Source organism: Macaca thibetana, chromosome 13 (genome assembly GCF_024542745.1).
Source record: "Macaca thibetana thibetana isolate TM-01 chromosome 13, ASM2454274v1, whole genome shotgun sequence".
Classification (NCBI taxonomy): domain Eukaryota; kingdom Metazoa; phylum Chordata; class Mammalia; order Primates; family Cercopithecidae; genus Macaca; species Macaca thibetana.
Genome location: NC_065590.1, coordinates 76,218,695 through 76,245,471, shown reverse-complemented (window position 1 = coordinate 76,245,471; position 26,777 = coordinate 76,218,695). Strand labels below are relative to the sequence as shown.

General features: G+C 49.4%; 1 protein-coding gene across 2 annotated transcripts in view; it reads right to left on the bottom strand.

Moving 5' to 3' along the window:
* GALNT14 (polypeptide N-acetylgalactosaminyltransferase 14) overlaps window positions 1-26,777 on the bottom strand; it is a 228,342-nt gene that overhangs the window by 48,675 nt on the left and 152,890 nt on the right. For both annotated transcript variants that reach the window (XM_050755243.1, XM_050755244.1), the window contains exon 3: window positions 5,632-5,730. In XM_050755243.1, the coding sequence (XP_050611200.1) occupies window positions 5,632-5,730 (99 nt within the window). The remainder of the gene's footprint in view (window positions 1-5,631; window positions 5,731-26,777) is intronic.

Here is a 26,777-nt window from a genome sequence, read left to right as displayed (position 1 = left end):
CACACCCTTCCTTACTCTGCCTCAGCATGGGAATAAGTGCTCTCCTCACTCTGCCTGGAATTGTTCTAGAACAGTCTTCTACATGCAGCTCATCTCTCTGCCAGAGGGCAGGTACACAGGCGGCTTCTACACCTGCTGCGCCCTAACTATGGGCCCTCGAGGAGCGCCCAGAGGCCGCAGGGCCGCGTGGGCAGTGTGGGCTCAGAGGCCAGGTGGGCTGCACCACCCACTAACTGTGCAATCCTGAACCAGATAGATGCGGGTTCGCTCCCAGCCTTCATTTCCTCCTGTAATTACATTTTCCTTGTAAAAGCAGGCGATATTAATACTTGACCTACTTCACAGGCTTTTGTGTGTGTGAAATGAGGAAATGTATTTGAAATTGCTTTGTGAACTCCACGGTGCTCTATGCAGGCAGGTTTTATCAAACGCTCCATAAATACCAGTAGAATGAAGACCCAAGCCCGGCTGACAGTTGAGTTTAGTCATTCTGGAGTGCGACTAACTTGGGTTCAAGTACTGTTTCTTTGTATCCACCATTCACTAACAGGGAGAGCTTCAGTAAGTACTGAACCTTCAGCACTATAATTTCCTCAGCTGTGTGAAAAGAGCTCACCATGCCTGGTACACAGCAGCTGCTCTCTGAATGGGGGTATTGATATTAATAATATTGAAACTATTAATAGCAATATGCGTAACTTTCCCAAGTGGGATCCTGGAGCCAGCAGCATCACCGTCACCTAGATACTTGTTAGAAATGCAAATTCTTGGGCCCCACTCTAGGCTTACTGGGTTAGACTTTTTTGTTTTTTTGAAATGAAGTTTCACTGTTGTTGCCAAGACTGGAGTGCAATGGCACAATCTCGGCTCACTGCAATCTCTGCTTCCCAGGTTCAAGTGATTCTCCTGCCTCAGCCTCCCGAGTAGCTTGGATGACAGGCGCCTGCCACCATGCCCAGCTAATGTTTTGTACTTTTTTAGTAGAGACGGGGTTTCCCCATGTTGGCCAGGCTGGTCTGGACCTCCTGATGTCAGGTGATCTGCGCGCCTCGGCCTCCCAAAGTGTTGGGATTACAGATGTGAGCCCCCGCGCCCGGCCTGGGTTAGACTTTCTATAGATGGGGTCCAAGAAACTGTGTTTTAATAAGCCCTCCAGGAGCTTCTGATGCCTGCTCAAGCTTGAGAGCCACTGCATTAGAACTTGGCTGTCTGCCAGGGCTGGAGGCTCACAATGTACACCTGTTGTCACCGCTCAGGCTCACTATATGCCAGGCACTGCTCCAAGTCCTTTCCCTATCTGAAATTATTTGACCTTCTCTACAATAATGTCAGGTAATTATTAGCAGTCTCTGTTTTGTAGAAAAGGAAACTGAGGCAGAAAGACTAACTTGCTTACTTATGGTCACATAGCTGTTAGGGGCAGAGCCATGAAAATCTGTCCCCAGAGTCCAAATTCTTTTTTTTTTTTTGAGACAGAGTCTCGCTCTGTCGCCCAGGCTGGAGTGCTGTGGCCGGATCTCAGCTCACTGCAAGCTCCGCCTCCCGGGTTCCCGCCATTCTCCTGCCTCAGCCTCCCGAGTAGCTGGGACTACAGGCGCCTGCCACCTCGCCCGGCTAGTTTTTTGTATTTTTTTAGTAGAGACGGGGTTTCACCGTGTTAGCCAGGATGGTCTCGATCTCCTGACCTCCTGATCCGCCCGTCTCAGCCTCCCAAAGTGCTGGGATTACAGGCTTGAGCCACCGCGCCCGGCCAGAGTCCAAATTCTTAAACACCTTAGTCTGAGAAATGGCTCCCCTAGATCTAGGATATTATAAAAAAGCAACAGTGAGAAGATTCAACACATGCCTCGGAGCCCCGATGGGAGGGGTGGCGGTGAAGGATGCCCCAAGAGGAAGGGGACAGCGCTGGGTCTCCCATAAACATGAGGACTCACTGCAGCAGGAGTCAACATAAACCACTCTTCAGGGCTTGTTTCCTCTCTAAGTGAGAAGGTCCCCTAATGCATCAAGGTCATGCTTCTCTACCCCCACCCCGTCATCTGTGTACCCCATTGAGCCTCCACCTGCCTCTGAGTGCCCCACGTGAGCCTATCTAGTCCCCAGCTAACTCAAGAGCTTAGGGGGCCAGAGGGTCCGGGCAGAGGGTTGCAAAGAGCCTGACAACAAAGCCTGTCCAGAATTCCAGAAAGTTAACAATGAAAGGTACCTTAGAGAAGATCCCTTTATTGAAGACCTCTGAGACAGGACATGCCCTTCAGTCAGTCCCCTCTCAGTGGCTAGTGATCCATTTGTGCAACAGGATAGGGAGTGAAAGGGAGGTATAGAATCTTAAGGCGTGGAAGTTTCTAGAAGTAATCTTTCCTGCCTCCACCCCTAACATTCATTTCTGCCCTGCCTGCTTTTGATATAAGCTCCTGGTTGTCCACACATGGCTCTCAGGTCCCCGATTTGCTGTTTGTGTGTGTCACGCTTGGGTCTGAGCTCGAGGCTGGCTGACATCTGAAGTTCCTAGGAGGCAGGAAATGGGCTCTCTCAGCTAAGTCATCTGGCACGTCATGGGTGTCTTCTGAAAAGTACGGGGCTGATGGGCCCCGAGAACCCTCCCAGAGTGCAGGGTTCCAGGGCCTCGGGGCAGCCCTCCGTCAGGCGGGCATACAGAGGAGCTGGGCTGTACCTCCGGGAAAGCCAGGAAACCTGAGGCCTGATGCCTCTGCTCTCACTCTGTACCCCACCTGCCCCATAGGCTCAGGATGAGGCTCCAACTGGAGTGAGAGAAGGAAGGTGTTCTGCAGGCCACAAAGCTCAGGATACATTTAACATAGTAATCTTATTATTATTAAGTATCATTAATACCATATAGAGGTGGAGGAGTGGCAGGAAGAGGAGAAACATGTCTTAGAGTCTGAGCACAGCAGCTAAAGTACCCTCGAGGACATAAAGTACCCTCGAGGACATAAACACTGTTAGGGAGGCCTGGGGGGCCTAGAAGCCCCCATATTACATACACTGTAATGCCCCCAAATGTCCAAGACATTCCCAAGAGGAAAGTTTACTGTGAGAAATGTGATAGAATTAGAAACATGAAAGATATTTTTATCATCATTTTCTGCAGATGTAGTTAATAACATGCCCCAGGGTCACATGGCTAGACAGTGGTAGGGTTTGGATTTGACTCCAGGGCTTCTGACTCCAAGTGTGGCACCCTTTTAAGTCTCCCATAGCCTCTTCTCTTTGATCAAGCACTTACTCCATGCCAGGCACAGTTTTCAGTCCTTTAGCCGAATGAACCCGTAGCAACCCTATCAACCCTATGCACTAAGTGGGATTAGTATTCTCATTTCCTTGGTTAGGAAACTGAGCCACGGGGAGGTTAAGAGACGGATAAGATAAGCCCTTGCCCTAAAGGAGCTTACTGAAGGTTACAGGCCGGAAAAATGCAGCAAGTACTGCAGTAGTGATATGCAGAGAAGGGCCCAGAGGAAGCCCCTGATTGGTTGCATGTGTGTGACTGTGTCAGGGGATGGAGGCGCCCGGCATCAGAGAGCTTCTTGCAGGATGGGCAGGGAGAGGCCGGCCTGGAAAGTGAGGGGCCTCTCTCAGACGCTAACGCTGTTCTCATGGAAACATCTGGCAGGTATGCCCAGTCATGACCAGTGGAGCAGCCACCATAGTGGTGGGGAAGGCAGAGGTTGCAGTTGGCCTGCTCCATGAACCCGCCCTGGTGCCCCAGCAGATCGCAGCGGCGGGGCTGTGGTCTGGCACTTCAGAACCAGCTACCTCCACTTCCCCGTGTGTTCTCTCAGCCTGGATGCCCCAGACGCTCTTCCCCTCACCACAGGAGACCCAGGAGAATTGGGCCTCCTCCATCCCTGTTGTCCCCACACTTAACCAGCCAGGCACTTTGTTATTGTTAATCTACCCCGAGACTCCCGGTGACACCTGACAGTGACTTGGCACATTTTCTTGTCAAGAGCTGTTGCCTTGTTGGGAAATCAAGTTTGAATCAGGTGGCTCTTGGGGTGATTGCAGAAGCCAGGATGGGCATGTGGCTGGAGGAAGAAGCCAGCCTGTCATTGCCGAGGATGTCTTAACAGCAGACAGGGCTGTCCCCTTGGATGAGTGGAAGCACTGGGCTAAAAACTGTGTGTCTGGGCAGGTCCCTCCCTATGTCTCTAAGGGATTTGGTGACCCTGTACATGGACATTCATCATTCGTGACAGATGGAGCTGAAGATTTGGTGCCTTCCCGCAGGGTGACCCTACTGCAGGACTTACCTCCCAATCACCTAGAACTTCCCACTGCCCACAGCCATGCGGGGGTGGGAGAGACAGGAAAAGTGTGGCCTGCATGATGGAAACAGTAAGAGATTTTGCTGTTTGGTGCTCTCTGACCCATGTTTCATCATATTTCCTTCTTTGTGGCATCGGCACCAGCTGATGTGCTGCTCAGCAGGACAGGAAGGGTCTAATGAGCCGTGTGTCATGGGGACATGGAGGTACTGCGGGTTCTTGCTCAGCTGTGGGATGTGGCTGTGGCACTCCTGGCCCCGAAGGATGCTGAATGCCACCACTGGGACTAGCCTCTCCCTGCTCAGGCTGCCAAGAAGGAGGACTCTGAGATCAGAGTGCAAGGCCTGGAATCCTGCCTCACTATCATTGGCTAGGTGACATGGGACCTTGATTTAGTATCTCCAATGTCAGTTTCCTCAGCTGTGAAGTGGGCGTGGCAGTGGCCTCCTCACCTCTGCAGCTGAGGTGCACAGAATATGTGTGCACAGGAGCTGGAGTGAGGGTGGCTGCTGTCATTGCCATCTGAGAGGTAGATGCTGCTGGTGGCCTGAGGGAGGGAGAGGAGGACAGATGACTTCCGGAGAGGAGGGTGGGTATGGGGGAAGGAGGGTGAAACAGCCAGAGTCTTTGGAGAATCTGGGGGAGGAATTCCTGGGTAAGTCTTCTGAGTGCAGTTCTACGTTCTGAGGGGAGTTCTGCTAGGGCCTGGCACTGGGACTTGGGCATATCAAAAACCCACATAGGCCAGAGGCCATTTGTAGCAGGATATACCTATTAGAGCAAGAACATGACCCAGAGGATAAGTGGACTGAAGCCCGAGGGCACCAGGGATGGAACTGCAGGTAGATGGTCAGGAAGGCAAGCCTTAGTGATTGCTGCAGGCCGTTCTGATTTGCATGGCCCCTGGCAAGTGTGTGGGAGGGCAGAGAGTCAGGGTGCTGGGTACTGACCCCAGCCTGATGCTGGGGCTGGGGTGTGCACTCAGCCTCTCAGGGCCTCAGCCCGTTCCTCATTTGTGGAAGTCAGAGCCCACACTCTAGGGGCAGCCTGGCAGAGTAGGCAGGCCGAGGGCTCTGAGGTTGCTTCTTCTACTTCCTCTCTTTGACCTTCTGCACATTACCTAACACCACAGGCCTCTGTCTTTCTATAAAATGAGATAATAACCTCCCTTACAGGAATGTGAGGAGTGATTGAGTGGACACATGTGACATATACAATAGTGCCTGGCATGTAGTTAGATGTGTCTGGTGTTCCTAGGACAGGGCCGGGCACCAGGGGAGCAGACACACTGTCACCAATTGCTGGCCCGGAGCTGGCCAACAGACAAGCAAGGATGCCTCACCTGCGGATGGTCCTGAGCAGCGTGGAGCGGGCCTCATTGTGGAAGGTGATGATGATGCTAGTGGGTGGAAGGTCCGTGCAATACACCAGCAGCGTGCATCTAGGGAAGGAAAGGCACAGGACAAGTGAGACCTTCAGGGACAGAGCATATCTGCAGGGCTAGAACCGAAGGCATCTGGGTGGGCACCCCTATGCCAGATGCTTGATATCTAGAGGGGCTTCCCCAACTGCAAAGCACTAGGTAAGACCCCATGGCTTCACCAGGCCCTAAGAGGGGCTGGGGAGCTCCAAGAATAACTAAATCTGAATTTTCTTCCACCTTGGGGGAACCTGGGCTTGGAGACAAGTTGAGTTGATATACGGAAAATAAGTGTGGTGTTTCTTGCATGCCTGAGCTAGCGTACGGTGGCTCCTGGTAGCTGCATGAACACAACCCCAAGTCTTGGGCTCTGCTCCCCACTCTGTGCCCTTTCAGCCCATCTGCCCATGCCACTGGCCAGTGGGTAGATTCCAGTAGGCGGAGGCTTCACTGTGTTCTGGGTTAACAGCTTCAGGCTACCATGTTGTGCTGACGCCTGGCCCCTGCAACACACACCTAACTCTGGCATGTAAAAGAGGCAGAGCCCCAAACCCTGGTATGAGTGATAAAACCCCATCTTGAAAAGGCATTCACTTCCATGTATCCAGGATTATTTCCTATGACAATTACATCTGGGGTAATTTCAATTTAATACCTCGCTGCAAGTGAAAATTGTAGCCTGCAGCTTGAAAATTACTATAATAATGAAAATAAACCCGCCAAGTGAGGCTGGTGGCACCAGGGGCTATCACTGGGTAAATGCTTCCTCCTGTTTCTTGCTATTTCGGGGGATGTTCCATTATTGCAGGGGGCTGGGGGATATTAAAAGAGGAAGTAAATAACAGACTTTAGGGAGTCAAATATTTGCTTTTTTCATTTTCTATTTTTTTCCTGGACCTGGGGCTTTTAAGGTAGGGTTCAGAGACCCAGGGATAGACTTCGAGGGACATGTGAGCCTCTGAAATTGTTTGCAAACTGTGTGTACAAATGTGCATTTTTTTTTCCTGGAAAGATAGTTCATAGTTTTCACTAGTCTCAAGAAAGTCTGTGGCCAAAACATTTAAGATACTTAGTCCTAGGCTAATAGTCCTGATGTCATGTTGGCCTCTCACATAACTCTGATCAGTTTTTTCTACAGGGGCATACACTGAAGGCTCACGGTGTTGGTCCAGAGAACTTATTTAGAAAAAGCCAGGTAGCTCTGTTCAGGACTCAAGCATGGGCTGGGTGTGGGTCATCCGGGAGGAGCCAAAAGTTAGGGAAGGAAGGCCCCAGGGGCAGAGATGGTGGAAAAGTTAAGTCTGTGCTTAACTGTCCTTCAAGCCTGTCCTCTCTGCCAGAGACAATTTCTCACCATGTCCTTTCTGCCCCACCTCCTGAATTCACCCCTCCTGTCATGCCCATGGTCTCTCAGATAGTCCTTTTTTCTCAGAGGAGCACTGCAGCAGCTTCCTGACCTGACTTTCTGTCTTCAGCCTCTGCCCCTGCCAGTCATGTCCTGTCCACCACATAGCTCTGCCAGAGCTTCCTCTGGTTTGACTCCCTCCAGCAGTTCCTGATGTATGAAGTCCAAACTCCCTATCACAGCCTTCTAGACCCTTCAAAATTACAGTCTTGTATGCTGCCATGACTCTCCGCCATGGCTCATGCTATTACCTCTGCATGGAGCCATATCCTTTCTCCTTCCTCTACCTGAGGACTCTTACTCAACCTTTAAGACCCAGAGCAAATGTCCCCTCTGCTGTGAAGGTATTCCATACTCCCCCAAATAGGTAAGAACCTGTCCTTTGTGTTGCCATCATTCTGTACATAACTCTTTTGAAGCAGTTCTTGTGATGAGACTCTCCTCAATTTGACTGTGAGTTCCTCCAGGGAAGGCCCATGGCCTTGTCCATCTTTACATCACTAGAACAGGATTTAAGTAAACCAGTTGTCCATTGATGGAGAAAGGAAGAAAGTAAGTCAGGAAGTGCGTTCCTAGGTCAGCTGAAGACAGCCTTTTCCAGCTTTCTAAAGTGGGACAGCCAGCCCCCTGGATGGCTGCCACTGATCTTTACCAACTGGGTTTTATGTCCTTGTGTAGCCCCTGCCTCAATGAAGCAGGGCAGCTCATATGACCTATAGAATATGGTAGAAGTGACAGTGTGTGACTCCCAAGGTTAAATCACAAAAACATTGCAGGCTCTGCCTTGGCCACTTGGAGGGAAGCCAGCTGCCATGCTGTGGGGACACTCGAGCGCCCTGTCTATGGAGAGATGTCCAGGTGGAGAGGAACTGTTGCCACCTGCTGAAGGCTGGCACCAACTTGCCAGCTATATGAATGAGCCACCTTGGAAGTGGGTCTGCAGCTCCAATCAAGCCTTCAGACGACAGTGGCTACAGCAGACTTCCAACTGCAGTTCAATGAGGCTCCAAGCCAGAACTACCCAGCCAAGATGCTCTGAATTCCCGACCCACAGACACTGTGAAGATAATCAATGATTCTTGTTGTTTTACACCACGAAGTTTAATCAGGAGTGATTTGTTGTACATTAGATAACCAGTACAAAAAGGGAAGGAGAATGTGTTGAAACAGCTCCCAGTGAGAGGAGACCTTGGCCTTGCTTATCTTTGGACACAGACCTGACTCACTTAGGAGTGGAGGAGAGGGAGGGCATTGCTCGTAGGTGGTTGAGGCGGAACCAGGGTTGAGGGAGACCTGGAGGAAGTCTTAGTTGGCAGGTGGCAGGTCTGTGAGAGCATGGAGGGGCTTGGAGAGGCCCAGGCAGAGGGGAGGGAGCCAGCATGGTCAGCCCCAAGAGGAACAAGGCAGATGTCAGGGAGGAGGTCATATCTCTCTAACAGAAGACAAGTCACAGAGCTCGGCAGAGCCTCCTGGTGTCTCCATAAGAGACAGCGGAGGAAAAAGAGCCCAAGCAGAGCGACTCAGTAGGCTGCCACCATCAGGACAGGGTGTGTCCAATGGCCAGGCCTGAAGCTGCTCCGGGCTGCTGTGGTCCCTGCCATGGGGGAAGATGCTCGGAAACCCCTCTTGGGGTTAGGACGAAGGCACTGCCTTGGGGATGCTTCCTCTTCCACATGCTGGCAGGCAGGGGGACCCCACACACCAGCTTTTGCAGTGCAAGTTACTCAGGGGCAAGTTGGAGAGGGAGGGTGGTACTGACAGTTATCTCCTTAGAGAGCTTTTGAGGACAGGGGCCATTTGTCCTGCCTTGGAGGACCGGCTGAGGAGGCAGGTATATTGACCACAGTGACACAGATGCATGCACACACACAGCTATGCAGAGGCATAACTCTGCCTGGGGTGGCAAAGATGGCTTCATGGAGGAGGAGGTGCTGGATCTCATGGGGGTGAAGTAGGGAGGGACAGACAGAAATGGGGCACAGAATCCCAGTTATGGGCACAGATCTAGACCTGCAGACCATGTGAGGCAATTCCCAGAATCCTGGGTTGGGGGATCAGGCTACCACTGGCTAGCTGTGGGACCGTGAGCCAATCACCCACCTCTCCAGCTTTCCATCTGCTCCTCTGTAAGCCTTGGACCCAAGGCTCTCTTGCTAAACGCTCTCACAGCATCAGCTGTCAGAAGCTCTGACTGTAGCCAACATTCAATATGCATGTTTAATTTGAATGGAATGTCACAAATGCCATTTTGTAACTGAGGCTCAATTGTCAATGGGCATCCGATGATACTTTCCCAAGCCTCAGTTTCTTCATCTGGAAAATGGAGATAACAATTCTGGAAGATTTTTTCTCTCAGACTATTATTATGTTAGGTGATTACAGATGCTTGACAAATAGTAACTATTATTATTTTTAGCATCAGCCCAAATCTGCAGACGACTTTGCCTGCTGGGTGGAGCCAGATCTCACAGGGGCTGGAAAGGCATCTTTGGTGAGGGGTTCCATCATGTCCCTCAAGCAGGTAAGGGGCACTGAGAGGCAAGAGGAGGAGAGATCAAAGAATGCAGTGTCAATGTGAGTGAAAAGAACCTGGGCTCTGATGCCTGGATTTGAGTCTGGACATGTCAAGAACTGGTTGTGTGCCCTTGGACACGTCATTTACCCTCTCTGAGCTTCAAGATTGTTCCCTGTAAAATGAGGATAAATACACATTTTTGTTGTGAAGACTGCAGATGCATGTGAGCTCCTGGTGTTTAAAGGGTGCTGAGGAAATGGTAGCTAGAATTGCTATCATCACGCCCAGAGAGTGGCTGAGCCGGCCTGCATGCCAGGTTCAGTTCATTGACTAGAATCACAAGCTCATGATTTAGAAAAGGAAAGGACCATGGAGACGACACAGTTTAACCTCCTAAACTGGGTCCACCTTACTGACACAGCAGGCGTGGGTTGGAGCCTGAGCCGTTGTCCTCCTGGTCTCTGAGACCCTGAGCCTCTGTCCCTGCAGAGTAAAGAACAGGGCTATACCCTACGAGCTCCTCCAGCACGCACAAGCCCAGGGAGAGCAGGTAGTGCAGTGCCATCCCATACCTCACAGGCTCGAAAAGCTTCACAGGACCCCCCTCCTGCCCCTGCTCACAGCTCAGGAGCCTGGACTCTCCCCTTGCCTCAGGTGACCCTCACAACCGCCCCCACTCCACAGATGAGCCGAACTAAGGCTCAGAATCTCGCTCAAGGTGGCACACCTGGTGAGTAACTGGGGTAAGGGAAATCCACGTCTTATGACTCCTAATCTGGTGCTCGTCCCTACAGTCTCCCTGTGAACTCGCCGGGGCTAAAGGCATCTGCCTTGGAGCCCTACATAGGAGTTGTCTGTGGTCCAAGGACCAAGGGATGAGCATGGGGATGGGCAGCAACAAGGTTGAGAGTCTGAGAAAAAAATCCAGAAAGCCGGACATGGTGGGGAGAGTTGGCCCAGAGAGCAGGGTTTCTGTGGGAGAGATCTAAAAGATTAATCAAACAGTGAGATCTATTAGGGGCATGAGGGAATGGAAAACCCTGCCAACACCGAGCTCTGGCGCCGGCAGACAGACGAGAAAGTATGTTGATAATTTATTAAAGACGCAGTGTTTTACTGGAAGAAGAGCCAGTGAGCAGGAAAGATTGGGGGTGGGGTGGGGGACACCGTAGAGTCTCCATGAGCCAGGAGGAGACTCCGGTCTCAGCTTTACCTCCTGGGGAAACAGACTCCTGGGGTCTCTAGACCCGATGGCCACAGCAGCACATGATGAAGGCATGCTTCTCTGAGCTGATCGCTGACATGCCGTTTCTTTCTCTTCTATTTTTAATGAATGACTCAGCGAAGACTCTCGATTTCCCCCAACTTAAACTGGGGCTCCAAGGGCTTCCTGGACTGCCAACCTCTGGAGCATTCAGTGCCACTTACTGTCTGAAAATGCTTCCAGGGAGGTGCTCTGAGATGTTAATCCCAGGGTCTAGGGAAGAGTGGCCCCTCTTGCCTCTGCACAGTCACTGCCTCCTGCTCACCCCACAACACCCTCCACCCTGCACCTGAATATGTGACAAGTTGGCATGTCAGAAACATGCTCAGTGATGGTCGCTGTCAGTCATCACAGTCATGTCATGATGCGTGCGATGCCTTTTATTTTATCCCACAAGCTCGTTACATCCTGGCAGCAGCCTATAACGGAAAGCATGACGATGATCATCGTCACACCCGTTTCATCGATGAGCAGTCAGGGCTCCCAGTGCTTCCGTGGCTTGCCTGCCGGGGCCAGGACCCAGGCCCTGGGACACCCAGACACATGATCTTCCTCCTGTGGCATGCTGCCTTGATGGGAGAAAAGACTTGGTCATAAATTAGAAACATTCGGGATTTTATTCTCCAGCATGAAACCAGGAGGGAGTGATGGAGAGGCAGATCCACTAACTCTGAAGCAGAGTGGAGAGCATAATTATTATTACTGAAATGTCGGTGCCAAAGAGAAGCTGCTCTGGCTTCTCTGGAATTGACAACAGCTCTGAATCTCAAAGGTGGGCTCTGGCATCCCAGACGGGAGTCTGAAGACAGTTAGAGAATGGGAAAAGGTCAGGCAACTACACAGCACAATGAAACAGAAATCAAACAGGCCTGGCGTGAGACACGCTGGGACTGAACCTGCGCTGCTTGGAGTTCCCGGTTTACAGTGATGATGGTATCCACCTCCTGGAAAGCTGTTAGACTACTGCTCATTAAACCCTTCCCAACAGGTACCATACAGAGCACCTCACATCTTTACTGCTCACAGTAACTCTATGAGGCTGCTACTGGTTTACAGGTTCACTAATGAGGAAACTGAGGCCCAGAAAGGCTAAGGAACTCACTCCGACTAGCGAAGGGAATTTGAATCAGGCCTGCTGGACCCAGCGTCCTTGTCACATGTTGTAATACCTCTGTACCAGGACTGTTCCAGCTGTGACCCAGGTCTATTCTGTGGCCTTGTACACTGTGTATACTCATGTACCCACTCTTGAATGACCACCCGAAGAGGCAGTTTCTACTGAGCTCTGGAAACCAGCAGGTGCAGCGACCTGTCCAGGAGGGAGGGACTGGCTGCTGCTCCTCGGTAACAGGAAGATGGGAAACCGCCGGCTGGGCTGCCACAGGCACATCCTAGCCAGGGGCTTCCACTGCAGTCTGACCAGGTGGGTGAAGATGTGACCTCAGCAAGGCCCTGGGTGAGGTGGTTCATGCACATCTATTACTAAACAAAAAGCTATGTTGGTCTAACTAGAAATGAGGATTTCCTCCCAAGTCCTGCACTTCCAGCACACATTGCAGAGGTCAAACCCAGACAGAGAAAATGAATGGGTCATTTTCATCATGTTCCATTTCCCTAATTTCCAGGGCCAGAAAGGTGAAGAGAGACACAAGCATAAGACATAAAGTGGGAATGAGACCAACTTCCTGGGAGAGAGCTCTCTGTCCCCAAGGAGGTGACAATCTATGGATCCCAGTTGCAGGTGGCGTGGGCACATCTTTCCCTCCCCCACATCCCTCTGTCACTCCATCACCAGTGCTAGCACAGATGGCTTCATGGACAATGGTTCATCCCTTCCTTTCCTCACCACCAGCCGCAACGCAGAGCCAATGTGTGTGAGGAAGAAAGAATGAGAGGAGAAAAGGTCTTGGCCACATGACCTTTCCAGAATGTCAGTTCTCTCAGGACTCAGGGCACTGATCTTGCTACCGGCTTTTAGAATCACAGATTTCATTTTTAGATCTGAGAACATCTAACACCTCCCCAGCTCAGATCTATGTAAGGAAGCCTGCTCTCAGCTATGAGGAAAAATATAAAATGCCGAATCTGTGGCTGGCCCCTTGGTTCAAACTGAACTCTTTAGAAGAGAAAAATGCAAGCAGTATAAAAAGTATGACAACTGTAAAATCAAAAATTCCTTTTAATCACATTTCATGGGCAACACTGATACACTGTAAGGCATGAAATTTTTATTTCATGTCAATTTTGCCGGGATTTCACATGCAGATTAATTTGTTCATTCACATAAACATATACTGCTCTTACTTCTTGCCTCAATAGCCACCCTCACTCTGGTTACAGAAATCCTGTGTTTCAGAAAAGACACTTAACATAACAGTGAGATATGCTATTCCATTATATCACCACCTTTGAATTGCTGAACGTGTTATTAATTCCAGTGGTCTAGGAAGGGAATAAGTGGGTCAGAACAGAGAAGTGAACTGCTTAGGAACTTGGTTGGGTGCTCTGGTGGGCAGCTTTCAAAGAGTTCCCAGTGTCTACCTCCTTTAACCTCTAACCCTAACCCTGATGAGCATCTTCTCTTGACCCCATGAGATGCCCTTGTCATCCCTCTGCTTCCCACACCTCAGCCAAGCCTGCTGACCCTCCTGAGTTCCACAGCTTACTATGCACTATGTGCCAAAACCAAGAGATATTCTCTAATCCTGCCTCTTTCTGCCCCAGACCCAATGTAATCAAATGTAGTCTTGGGCATTTGTCTTATTTATCTCTCCATCTGGCTGTTTCTCTCCATTTCCATTCTGTCTTTTCTAGATTACTGCAGCAACTTCCTCTCTGGCTGTATCCCTTTTCAATCTACCCTGCATGCTGCAGCTAGAATGATCTTTCCAGAACTGCATCTTTAACATCTTTCAGTGCTGCCTAACTGCTCACAAAATCAAATCGAGACTCTTAATTGTGGCTCACCATCCTTAGTGGCCTGGCACCACTTCTGATTCCTGCTCTCTGCACTCTCAAAGTTCTAGCCACGTTCCACTTCACTTGCTCTTTGTCACCTCTGGAACTTTGCAGGTGCTGTCTCTCTCCTATATATCTGAAATGCACTCTCCTCGCTTCCAAGGCCTGGCTATTTTTTCCTCTTCTAATCTTGGCTTGGAAGTTACTTCCCCTGGGAAGCATTTCAATCTCCCAAGGCTTTTCCAACGTGCCTCTCTAGGACCCTGTGTTCACCCCATTGCTGTAATTTATTACCAAGCACTGTGAAATTACTTTTCTGTCTCCTCTACTGACTGTTGCTACCGTGAAGGCAAGGACTTATTTGTAGTTGTAACCTCAGTACCCAGGATGGTGACTAAACATACTAGACATACGATAAATGTCTGAAGAATGAGTGGAGGGATAAGTGAAGGTGGGAGGCAGGTTAGGCTTACATGGGGTCAAAGCCGGAGAGGAAAATGTCCTTTGCCAAGCTATGGGTGACACCCTCACAAGGAGCTCCAGAGCAGTAAAAGCTAAGCAAAGGCCAAGGTCAGTGATACAGCAGAGAGACCAAATAAGTTGCCCAAACTGAAGAAGAGTCTGGAAGCTGAAGTACGGAGCCATGAGTTGGGGAGGGGGCTGGCGAAAAGAAGCCTTGGGCTAAGGGTGTCCTGGGGAATATCAGGTGGCATCTGGTGTCTGTGGAGAGGTCTTAAGTTTTGTCTATCATGCTGGAAATACTCAACTGTGTTTAAAAGGCTGGGATGTCCTTGTTTACCAAAGTTCCAAGAATGATGAACACTGCCAATGATGAAGCAAGAGGAGAAAGACTGAAGCCTTCAACAGAATGGCCCAGACACCCTCTTCTCCTAGACATGCATTATCCAGTAGGGCAGCCACGAGCCACACGCAGTTACTGAACACTGGAAATGTGTCTGGTCTGAATGGAGATATACTGTAAATGTAAAATATGCCCAAGATTTCAAGCACTTAGTATGAAAAAAAGTGAAATATTTTACTTATATTTTTTACATTGATCACATGTCAAAATGTTAGTATCTAGATATATTGGAGTAAATCAAATATATTACTGAAATTAATTTCACTTCTTTTACCTTTTTAAATGTGACTACTATAAAATTTTAAATAATATGTGGCTCACATCTATTTCTATTGGACATCATTGTCCTAAGTTGTCCCTGAACTTTAATTGGTATATAATACAAATAAAAATTTCAACGTTAGTGCCAGATAATTGTTTCTAGGTCTTGGTTTTCTGGTATGAGTAAAGTAAAATAAAAACATTATAGAGACAATAATTAGGTTCATGACATTTTACTTTGTGGGAAAGTATATATTTTTAAAATCCCATCATTTACCATCACCATCATTTCAAAAAGAAACAGTACTTAAACACCAGAAAAGGCCACAATCTCAAAATAATTAATAGCTCTTTCAATTGTAAATGTAGCTTTAAGAAAATCTCTCTCCTGTCTCCTCTCTTCCCCAATTCCATAGATCACACCTGCATTCATTTACCAACTGGCATCTGAAAGAACTGTTTAAGGGTTTGTTCCACTGAATTATGACAAGCCTTTGACCACCCTCAGCAAAAAACATAATTACTGAACACAGAAGGCTGGACATCTCCCACTCTTTGTTCTGGAACCAGCAGATCCATCTCAGTTCTCAGTGCTGCTCAGGGTAGCAAGCTGACAGGGTTTTTCAATCTCTGGCCCCAATCTACCTCATCAAGCAGTTCTGCTGCCTGTGCTGACTCATGCAATCCGGGCTCAGAAGGACCACCTGACTTAAAGAATGTAGACAGCCGGGCACGGTGGCTCAAGCCTGTAATCCCAGCACTTTGGGAGGCTGAGACGGGCGGATCACAAGGTCAGGAGATCGAGACCATCCTGGCTAACACGGTGAAACCCCGTCTCTACTAAAAAATACAAAAAACTAGCCGGGCGAGGTGGCGGGCGCCTGTGGTCCCAGCTACTCCGGAGGCTGAGGCAGGAGAATGGCGTGAACCCGGGAGGCGGAGCTTGCAGTGAGCTGAGATCCGGCCACTGCACTCCAGCCTGGGCGACAGAGCCAGACTCAGTCTCAAAAAAAAAAAAAAAAAAAAAAAAAAAAGAATGTCGACTCCTCTGGCTGCATTTAGAGACCTCCTAGAAATGACCATTACTCCAATGAACCAAGATCCTCCTGTTTTTCCAAACAACTAATCTTGATCTTTTACATTGCCTAGCCCCTTCCAAGTGAGTGGAACCCTGAGGTTTGGTGGAAACCCTGAGGCAAGCGGCAGCGTCTGCTCTCCAGGAAGATCAGCAGATCTATGGAGGCTGCAAAGAGGTTTCTCTTGGAACACTGCCAGGACCTGTGTTAGCCGGTACCAAGTACCACCCAGATAGCAGCTGTGTGTGCATGTGCATGTCTGTATGTGTGTGCAAAAAAGAATCTTCTCAAAAGGCAAATGCAGAGCCTAGCTGGGACAGAAAGTGCGGAGTTGGGCCAAGACTTATTTTTGAAACGTTTCCTAAAAAAGATACCTTGGTGTCTGGGACCAGAGCTCCTTCATGTCTTATTTTAGTCCTGCTCAAATCACATCATACAACAGTAATAATAGATGACACAATTGAATCCTCACTCTGTCTCAGGTATTCTTTCCAGAGCTTTCAGCCTGCACAGTTACTCCCCGAGGTGCGTGCTGTAATTCTTCCTCTCATGGTGGTGGAGAGGGCAAGTCACAGTCAGTGAGTGGTGGGGCCTCAACATAAACCCAGATGGTCTGGCTCCCCAGTCGGTGCCCTCACGAGCTCTACGAGAATGCCCTGTTAAGATTATCCAGACTCACTGCCTCTGAAACCCTTTATTCCATATTGGCTTTTCTGTCTTTTTTTTTTTCTTTTTTTTTGAGACAGGGTCTCACTCTGTTGCCCAGGCTGGAGTGCAGTGGCACCATCTCGGCTCACTGCAACCTCCGCCTCCCGTGTTCAAGCGATTCTCATGCCTCAGTCTCCAGAGTAGTTGGGACTACAGGCATGCGCCACTATGCCCAGCTAAGTTTTTTGTATTTTTAGTAGAGACAGCGTTTCACCATGTTGGCCAGGCTGCTCTCAAACTCCTGACCTCAGGTGATCCGCCCACCTCGGCCTCCCAGAGGGCTGGAGTTACAGGCGTGAGCCACCATACCCAGCCCTTCTGTCTTTTATCTTGAATGCTGCATGCTGGAAGATTCTGGAAAGATGGAAAATCATGGGTCTGGGTCATCCCTCGCTTGCTAAAGCATAGTATCTCCCCTTGATATTCCTAGAGCTATTTCTTGATATTTCTCAGACTTTCCACCTAAAAAATCAGAGAAGCATCATTCCCTCCTTTCACCTGAAAGGGGAATGTTCCTCCAATTGCAACAGCTGTAAAGAGCAAAGGTAAGGCCCACAGCCAAGGAACTCCAGGAATATGCCAGACTCAGCACCCTGAGCTCAGGAATGGTCTGTTTGAGGGCCAGCGGTCTATGCCTCTTCCCCAGGGGACTCACATCCGTGTGCCATTCTGGTCTGAAGCAGGGAGGGAAAAAGCAAAGGCTTCCCATACCTTCCTGCACCTTCCTACAGTCAATCCACCCCTGAGCCAATCCTGCAGTCAAATCTGCCTCTTTTTTATATCCTCAAGCCTGATCTACACCCCCTAGTTTGTCCTCCTGCAACAGCTGCCTGACTATTCTTCCCACCTGTGGAAGAATCACTTCCAGCCACTCCTCCCACCCTCTCCACAGCCCTTCTCTGTTCCATCTTCCTAACACACTGCTCCTGTAGGAGCCTCCCCCAACCTTCAGAGCCACCTGGAGTTAAACCTTCACCAGCATCCCAAGGCCTCCACCCTTGTGTTAGCTCTTCAGCACCCTGCCCCCACGTTCCCTTGCAGGAGCCTCCTGGCCCTGCTAAACCAGCCCAGTCACTGCCCTTGTCTGTACCTGAGTCACAACCTCTACAAACCTCCCTAGATTCTGTCACCTTCCCTCCTCCAGCTGCCCAAACTGTCACTGTTCTGCAGTTCCGCTGAAATCACTTCCTCCACCACACTCCACGTGGCCTCCTGGTATGACTGTTCCCCTGTCTAAATCACTGTACCATCTTCCTAGGTAACTGCTGCCTTCTTGCAGGCAGGGGCCACTTTTCCACTTCTTTAAATTCCTATGGACAAGTTATTCAAGCTACTGGAGTCAATTTCTTCATCTCTAAAACCAGGGTCATAGCAAAGTTGTGAGGCTGAACCGAGAGAACATATATATGGTGCCTCCCACACATCAGGGGAATGGTATGATCAATATGTGTTTGCCAATTGTGGCGCTGGATTTATGTGTGAACACGGAGAATTCTTTGCTGAGCGAGGATGGTTTTAAATTTCCTGTGGTTTGATTTTCTCCCTCTGTTCTGAGGATTCACTCGCTCACCTGCACCTGCACTCCCAATCCCTGATATTCTCAGTAGCTTGAGAAGGAATCATGAGGTGCTCTTCAGGCCCCATTCACTCAGCTGATACTGATGGACAGTGTGAGTGCCAGGCACCGTGCTAGGCTTGGGAGATGTAAAGATAAGTCAACATCCCTGCCCTAGCTGCTCAGGGGCTTGGAAGGGAGATAGACAGTAAGCTGATGTCTGCAATGCACAGCAACGGGTGCTGCTCAGGGTGAGCATGGAGGACGGAGGGGCTGCCAAACTCAGTCCGAGGGGCAAGCGGTCTTCCCGAAGAGGAGACCCTCCACACAGACTCCCAAAACACAAAAGGGCATCCTGAACAGAGAAAGCAGCAATGATGAGGAGGCCTGAATCCTCACAGCACAGTCGGCACAGGCCATGGCCCGATGGGGGTGGCCTTGGCTCCAGGGTGGGGGTGGAGACAGGCGCCGTGTGCCCACAGCATGTGAAGAGTTTCAGGTGAGGAGTGATCCTTCTGCATTTAGAAAGCCAGAGCCAATGAGGAGGGCAGCTGGGGCCTATCGCAGTCACCCAGGTGAGAGGGGGCAGTGGCTGAGTTTGGCAGCAAGATATCTTACGGAGCAAGAGATATATCAGAGGAGACCACAAAATGAGGGTGGGGGGAGAGCAGGATGATGCTACAGATCACGGCTTGGGTGAAAGTCTGAAGGGTGGTGGCACCGGCCTGAGATGAAGCAGACGGGAGCAAAGAGGGTGCTTGCTATCTTGAGAGGCAGGGCAGGCAGGTGTGGGACAAGGAGTACATGATGCGACCTTATGAGGAATCGAGGAGGAGAGCCAGGGAGGAGCAGGGAGGCAGGAGACTCAACCACGAGGCCTGCTCTGGCCAGGCCACAGTTATCATGAGGGTCAGACGGGTCAGGAGGGGAGAGCAGTTTGGATAATACAATAAAGTTTCCATGGAGATCAGGGACAGCAAAGATAAGCTCAAGGACATTTACTGATCTTGCCCCTCGCTAGCCCAGTGGGACACCCTCACTGCTCTGTGATCCACAGGGTCCCCAGCTGGGTCCTACTTCCATCACATCCTACGGTCTCCGCTTACTTTGCCAGCTGCCTAGGGCCTCATGTGGCCCTCAGCGCTCCATCCCGCATCTACCACCCTCGGCTCAGAGGTCTCCCTCCCACAGCAGCCCCCACCCAGCTGTCATCTCTCCTGCTCTTTTCATCTCTTGTCAAACACATTTTGCAGTTGCTGACCCCTGGCTCTAAATCACTCCCTCTGCTGGCCTTGGCTTCCATCCCCAGTATCTTGCAAGCACAAATTTTACCAGATGTGACATTGCAGTCGCCTCCTTGCTCATTTTGCTTTCCAGTTTTTAAAGTAAGTCTGACATTCAGACAAGTGGGACGTTCAGCACCAGGAGCCAAGGCTGAGGCCCAGAGCTCTCCAAGGACTTCCCTGCCTACATGCCCTGCACCCAGCCCACCTTGTTCTCAGCTCCACTGTGATTCACATGAGCCACAGCACCCCGACTCAGAGCTGGGGAGCAGGGTGCAGAGCCAGGACCTCTCCACATTCATCCACGTCACCCATTTCTCCACCCCTGGACCTGTTACCTGTCTGCCCTGCCTTCCAGACCTGCTTTGGCTCACAGCTGCGGAGCAGTGGGAAAGATGATGAAGCCAGAGCTATTGCTGGTCCTGATGCCCCCTCTTGCCTGGGTGACTGCGGCAGGCCCCAGCTGCCCTCCTGATGCCAGTACTAACTTGACTACTGAGGCCCACAGCTAGCAAACAGTCACCAAGTGCTTACTAGAGGTTAAAGATGAGGCTCGGCATTTGACATCAATCATTTCACCTCACTCTGAGGGCCATTATTATTCCCATTTTACAGATGAAGAAATGGAGTCTCTAGGAGTTTGAGTAACTCACCCATGGTCCAGGTAGTAAGTGACAGAGGTGTTGTATGTCAAAGTTCACAGCACTAGGAGACCTAGCCCAGCCACTTAGTCAACCAGTTATGTTGCCTGGGTCTCAGCTTCCTTCTCTGTGAAATGGCAATGACCTCTTCACCCAAAGGGCTACTGAGGACGTGAGAAAGAGATGGGAAAGCACTTTGTGAAGTCCTATAGAAATACAAGGCATGGGCCGCGCACGGTGGCTCAAGCCTGTAATCCCAGCACTCTGGGAGGCTGAGGCGGGCGGATCACCTGAGGTCAGGAGTTCGAGACCAGCCTGGCCAACATGGTGACACCCCATCTCTACTAAAAATACAAAAATTAGCTGGGCTTGGTGACAGGTGTCTAAAATCCCAGCTACTCAGGAGGCTGAGGCAGGAAAACTGCTTGAACCTGGCGGGGCGGAGGTTGCAGTGAGCTGAGATCAGGCCACTTCACTCCAGGCTGGGAGAAAGAAATACAGGGCATGAAGAGTCTTGCTCTAAGGGCTTCCTGCATGATTCATCCTCTCCTGTAGGAATTGCCCCAGGACCTTGGTCCCGGCACAGAGCCTCCTTGAAATTTCCTCAGGCCAATCCTACCAGCCCTATTTCTTCCTGGCAGTAGAGGCACATGTGTTATATCATAAGAGCCAGTGGTTCTTTGAAGCACTTGGGGGCAAATGGTAATGGAACTTGACAGTGATCCGGGTTTTAAAGAGAAGACATCTGTGTGTTCCAGCTCCTTATTCTAGACTGAAAAATGTGGGCAGGTCACCAATGTTTGCAGTCAAGCTGCCTTCTACATGATGTGCCAACTCCAGGAGCAAGCAGCTCTGCTATTGCTGTGTTTAATAGGTCTGGGGCTTTCAGATAAGTGAGAAGACATGTCAAACCAGCCTACATGTGCACCTCAGGCTGGGAGACGTCTGGTGACCTGCACTGTGTGGAAGGCATGAGAGGGTGGAGAAAGCCCGCATGAAGAAATGGACAAGGTGGCAATAAAAAGGGCTCTGATGCTCTGCGGGGCCCTGGAGTCCTGTTAGGAAGGGAAGTATGTGAGTTGGAAAGAGTGATCCAGGGCAGGGGGAGGGGCGGCACTGCCGAGCAGGAGGGCTTCATGTTTCTGGAAATAGCGTCCAACTTACTTAGTTCCTAAGCCAGTTCCTGCATGCTCTTACCGGCAGAAGTCTTTTCAAACCAGCAGACAGAGCTGGAAATGACCTTAATAAGCGTCTCTGGCTTACTTCTCTCATCTTACATGGGAGGAAACAGACACCCAGAGAGCTGAAGACATTGTTGGGCAGTATCTTAGAAAGGGTATGCATCCTCTCAGGCTCAGGCCAGTTATTTTTTCCCCTTACTTTATCATGCTGCCTCAAAATGCTGGACAAAATGGCAAAAAATAACCAGAAGAAAGGCAGGTTACTGAGGGGGGACTGAGAACCAGGCCCTCTGTGCTTGCTTCTTGAGCAAAAGGCATAGACAGATGCAGAGAGAAGGGGCACAACGCTTGCTCAGGCATGCAAATGGTTCAGAAACAGGAAAATGTGTGCCACTTCATTGATCAGCAGGGAGAGGCAAATTTAAACCACAATAAGACACCACTACTCAGCCTCCCGGTAGGCAAAAATGAAAGAGACAGACAATAGCAAGTGATTGATAATGAGGACTTGGAGCAACAGGGACTCTGCTATAAGCACTTCATTAAATATTTAATGATATCTACAAAAGCTTCTTGGGGTACAGCCTACAGAAACGCATATGCCCGTTCACCAAAAGACAAGTAGAAGCTTAATCATAGGAGCTCTAGTCATAAAAGCCAAGCTAGAAAAACCCCAAAGGAGCATTGATAGTTGAGTAGATATAGAAATTGTAATATATTCATATGAAGGAATACTACACAGCAGTGAGAATGAACAAACTGTGTCTTGCAAAATGTGGCTGAGTTTCATGCACAGAACTTTGCGGGAAGCCAGATACACAAGAGTACATACTGTGTAATCCCATTTACATAAAGTTCAAAACCAAGCAACATTAATCTACAGCTTTTGAGGACAAGGTAGCCACGAAGGATTCTGATGGGGCACGGGCAAAAGAGTGGCTCCTGGCAAACTGAGAATATTCTTTAACCTGATGTAGACACTTGATGCAGGAAATAGGTGTGTTCTCTTTGGAAAAATTCTTCAAGATGTGCCTGCAGGAGGTGGTTACTTTTCCATATGTATGTTATATTTCAATAAAAGATTTCCTTGAGAAAAGATGAAGAGAGTTTCTGGTGTTGGGGCAGATTTTGCTTGTGCTGGAAGATTTCAAAAGCCACTGAACTGGAACATGGAAAGCTCATGAAATAGACAAAAGCTGCAGCCAAACTCAACAGCGTTGTCTTTTCCACTCCTCCTGTGTTCCCCATAACATGGAGGAGAGCACCCCCGGAATGCAGAGTGCAAATCCAGGGAATCTTCTTCATCCTTCTTCCTCTGTACTTTAAAGATAGATAATTCAGCGGAGAGAGAACTGATACCACATTGCCCTTGGTGTTACTGAAACCCTGAGTTCATGGGCCAGGGCTTATTTTCAAGGCTAGCTTAAGGGGTCATGCCTCCTGTGGAAAGTGATCTGTAAGGTGGGGAGGTACTAGTGGCCTGGGGAGGGTAGTAAGGTAGCTCCCACGTGTCCACCTGGGGGATTTATTCACTGGGGGCATTCAAGTTCCATGAGGGCAAACTTTCAGTCTGGCTTGTTGTTGTTGTTGTTGTTGTTGTTGTTTTTAACTGATCTATACCTAATAGTCTTAGACTCAATAACTTGTAGAATGAATTATTCCTTGCAAATATTCAATCCAAATCAGTTTTCCATCCTGGGCATTGAAAATATCTCTACATCTCTTTCCACATCTCTTTTCCCTGCCTCGTTCCCCAGGTAATGTGAAATGTAGGAGGCAAACTTAGGGAGGGAGAAGGTAAATCTGTCTCCAGAACAAAGACCACTTGGTACCTTTCAAAGCCACACAAGGTTCTTCTTGGGTTACCTGCCCACAGGCATTTGGCCCAGATAGCAGAACACCAGATGACACTATTTATTGAATTAGATGGCTGAAATGTATTAGTTTAGTACCTCCGGGCAAAGCTAAAATATAATAATCAAACTATCTTAATTAGGAAACCCAGAATCCTCATCTATCACCTCTTCTCTTTGCCCCAAATCACAAGTCAAACACACACACACACACGCACACACACACACACACACACACTTTCTCTCTAACTCAGTGAACTTTAGACATAATAATAAGTTCTATGTTTGTGATAAAATAATATAAAATATATGGACCCACAATCTGAAAAATTGATTTTGCACTTCAGCCAAGCATGGACTAGGTGTGTGACCCTGGACAAGCCCCCTAACCTCTCTGAGCCCGGGTCCCCTGACCTAGGTGTGCAACGGTTAATCTGCTAGTCTTGCTGTTCTGCTCAAGTCTGTGCAGCCCACACTGGTGCTCATTCTGGAAACCTAGCAGTGAGTCTGGGGATGAAGGACAGACTCCTTTTCCAGACCCTACCAGCTCCTTCTCCCCTAAGACTAGCTCCTGCTTCTCACTGTTCCTGCCTTGCTTCAGAACGAACTCCCCAGTGGAAGATCCAATGCCCCCACTCTGAGGATGAAAATGCTTTCAGGCCAAGTTCCCATATCAGGCTCTAGCTCCCGGGCCAGCCGCCTGTTCAGCCTGCACTTTGTTTGGGACAGTTGTCCAGCCTTGGGGCGGGGGCACCACTCCTGCCTGATACTGCTTTGCTCCGTCACACTTTGGCTTCTTTCGTCCTGGCTATGGTGCTGGCCAGGAATATGTTACTTAGGGCATCTCCCAGGGTTGCTGTGACAATGAGGCAGTGACAGCGTGAACATGGAAGCATTCCAGGGTTTACTGAATAAACTCTAATCTCCTTATCCTGAATTCAAGACTTTGCCACATGTCCCCAGGTTATCTTCCAGAATATTCTCCCCCATCTCTCCCCTCCATCATTCCACACCCTAAGTAACTGGGCTTACTCCTATAAAACACTGGCTCTTCTATCTCCTTACATTTCCTTATGCTTTTCCCTCAACTTGAAATGCCTACTACCTGGTAAAATCCTACATGCCCCACTCACCAGCACACTAACTGCAGCCCACGCCATCTCCTTCCAAAAGCCTCTGCCTCCCAGCCACGTGTAAATTCCTTCTCCTTCACAGGCCAGCCTAATGCTATTTTGTCCTTTTCACAGGACAGCTCCTAACTCCTGTGCTGTGCTACGTGGCCAAGATGGAAATAACTAAACCCAAACCAGGGACAGGGCAGGAGCTGGGTGCTTGAACACTGAGGGCAGGAAATTCATGTATTAATTCCAAGAGCAAGGTTATGGCCTTAACATAATCTGCATTTGAACATCAGGAATTGGTCCCATGTCCATTTCTCCCACTAGGCCATGAGCCCCTGGGGAGTGCACACTAGTTCCTAACATAGGACTTGGCACATGGCAATTGCTCAATAAATGTGTGGAGTAAAGGTATGAGCAAATGAGTGAGTGAATGAATGAATGAATGAATGAAATGTACAATGCAAGGTCAACATTAGCAGGAATTCACTAAGAAACAAGGTGCAAGAAAATAAATTAAGCTAAGGCAGTTTAGATGAATTCTCATCCGTGTTGTTGACTGGTCCCCTTTGAAGTCTGAGGAGTTACCCCTTTGGGAAATCTCCCAGAAACAAAAAAACAGGCACTCAAAGAACAGCAGGAGGGGCCTGCAGGCTCAGGATTCAAGGAAATCAAGGGACCAAGACTGGGGAGGAATCCTGACCCAGAGGCCCTTGCTAACTCCTGTGCTTTGCTATGTGGCCAAGACAAAACTAACTACACAGAAAACAGACATGGCAGGAGCCCCTGTGGTCATTCCTCCCCTCTTACCCTGGCAAGATGGTACTGCCAACTGCCCCAGGCTGTGGACACAGTTCTGCTGCAGAGCCACTTCCAGGATGTCCTGCAACTCTTCCTGCTGTTCCCTTCCTCCCCCAGAGGAGGAGATGCTCTGGAGTGACTCAGAGATCAAACTCAGAGATGCTCTGGAGTGAAGGCACTTAGGCCCACTATCAACAGGCTCACATCCTGTATTGAAAAGTGGCGCACGGGGGGACCAGAATGTCACAGAGGGGGCTAGCTTGTTTGCAAAAGCTACGTATCTGTGATGGGCTCTCCCTCCCCTCCCCACGGCTGCATGGTGTGGAATCACTAACGCTGTGCTGAGCTAGTGGAATAGCCTCGACTCTGAGGCAATATGAACATTTTTTATGCTTTGCCATTCCAGCTGTAAAGATTTTTATCCTATTACTGCTAAGTGACGAGTACAAGGAGAGAAATGATGATCTTTGGCAGCCATTCCAACTGAGTAAATAGAAGGAGGGAGAAATGCTACGAGAGGCTGGGCCACTGCCCCCTCATTTCCCAGGAGGAAAAGGAGCCAAGGAAAAATGTCTTCCTGGTGGGATGTATCAAAGTGTGGAATTTTCCCTCCAGGCAAGTGATGGGCGCCCCACTGTCTGAGTCATTTAGCACCGCACTGGACAAAGGCTGGGAGAATATGCGGAAGAAAACACAGAGACCCAGCCAAGCCAGGCAGAGGTGACCCAATGAGGCTTCCCCAGCTAGAGCTTTTAGCCCATAGCTCACCCGCTCAGTCCACCCTGACGCCTGCTCTCTGCAATCAAAGCAACCCCATAATAGGCACTGCTAGTAAGAACACACACATGCTTTATCAAAATATTCCCTCCCTCCTGGAGGGGTGTGTCTCTATTTGTGGCTACTTGTCTGCCAGATGTTTTATGTACCACTTGGATAATGGCAAATCCAGCTGTTGTCACCAGAATGGGTGATGGGATGGAAGAGGGACGACTGGAAAATGAGGACTACTTGTTGGACCAGTCAATGCTTTATGTATTGAAATGTAATTGTGGCTAATAGTTCTCTATCGTATTAAAATGCAATTGTGGTTTTTGCCACTAAAGGTAATGGCAAAAAACGCAATTACTTTTGCACCAACCTAATACATAACTAGCAGAACTCCTCTGGACAATCATCTCAGACTCACTTCAGCTAGAAGTTGTCTGTTCCTTACAGTGAATTTGATAGTTAAAGCACATCACCTACCTCTCACCCCCAGTACATGTAGCCCCATTTTATTCATCTTCATGATCTCACAGGACTTAAGCAGTGACCTGGCAATGAAGGCTCTCCTCTGTGTTAGCACAATTGTCGACCTCATGAGGGGAAGTTGGAGCTAGGATGTCCCCAGGCAAGCTCCATGTTTTGTTCAACTGAGGTGAGTGGGGGCCAGTGTATGTGTATGTATCTGGAATGAAGAGACTATAAATGGAAGAATGCATTCATCTATAATGGTGTGGAGACTTGAGGAATGATGAAGCTTTGAGGTTAGTCAGTCCAACACCTTTATTTCGCAGCTGAGAAACGAGGCTGACAGGAGCAGGGATA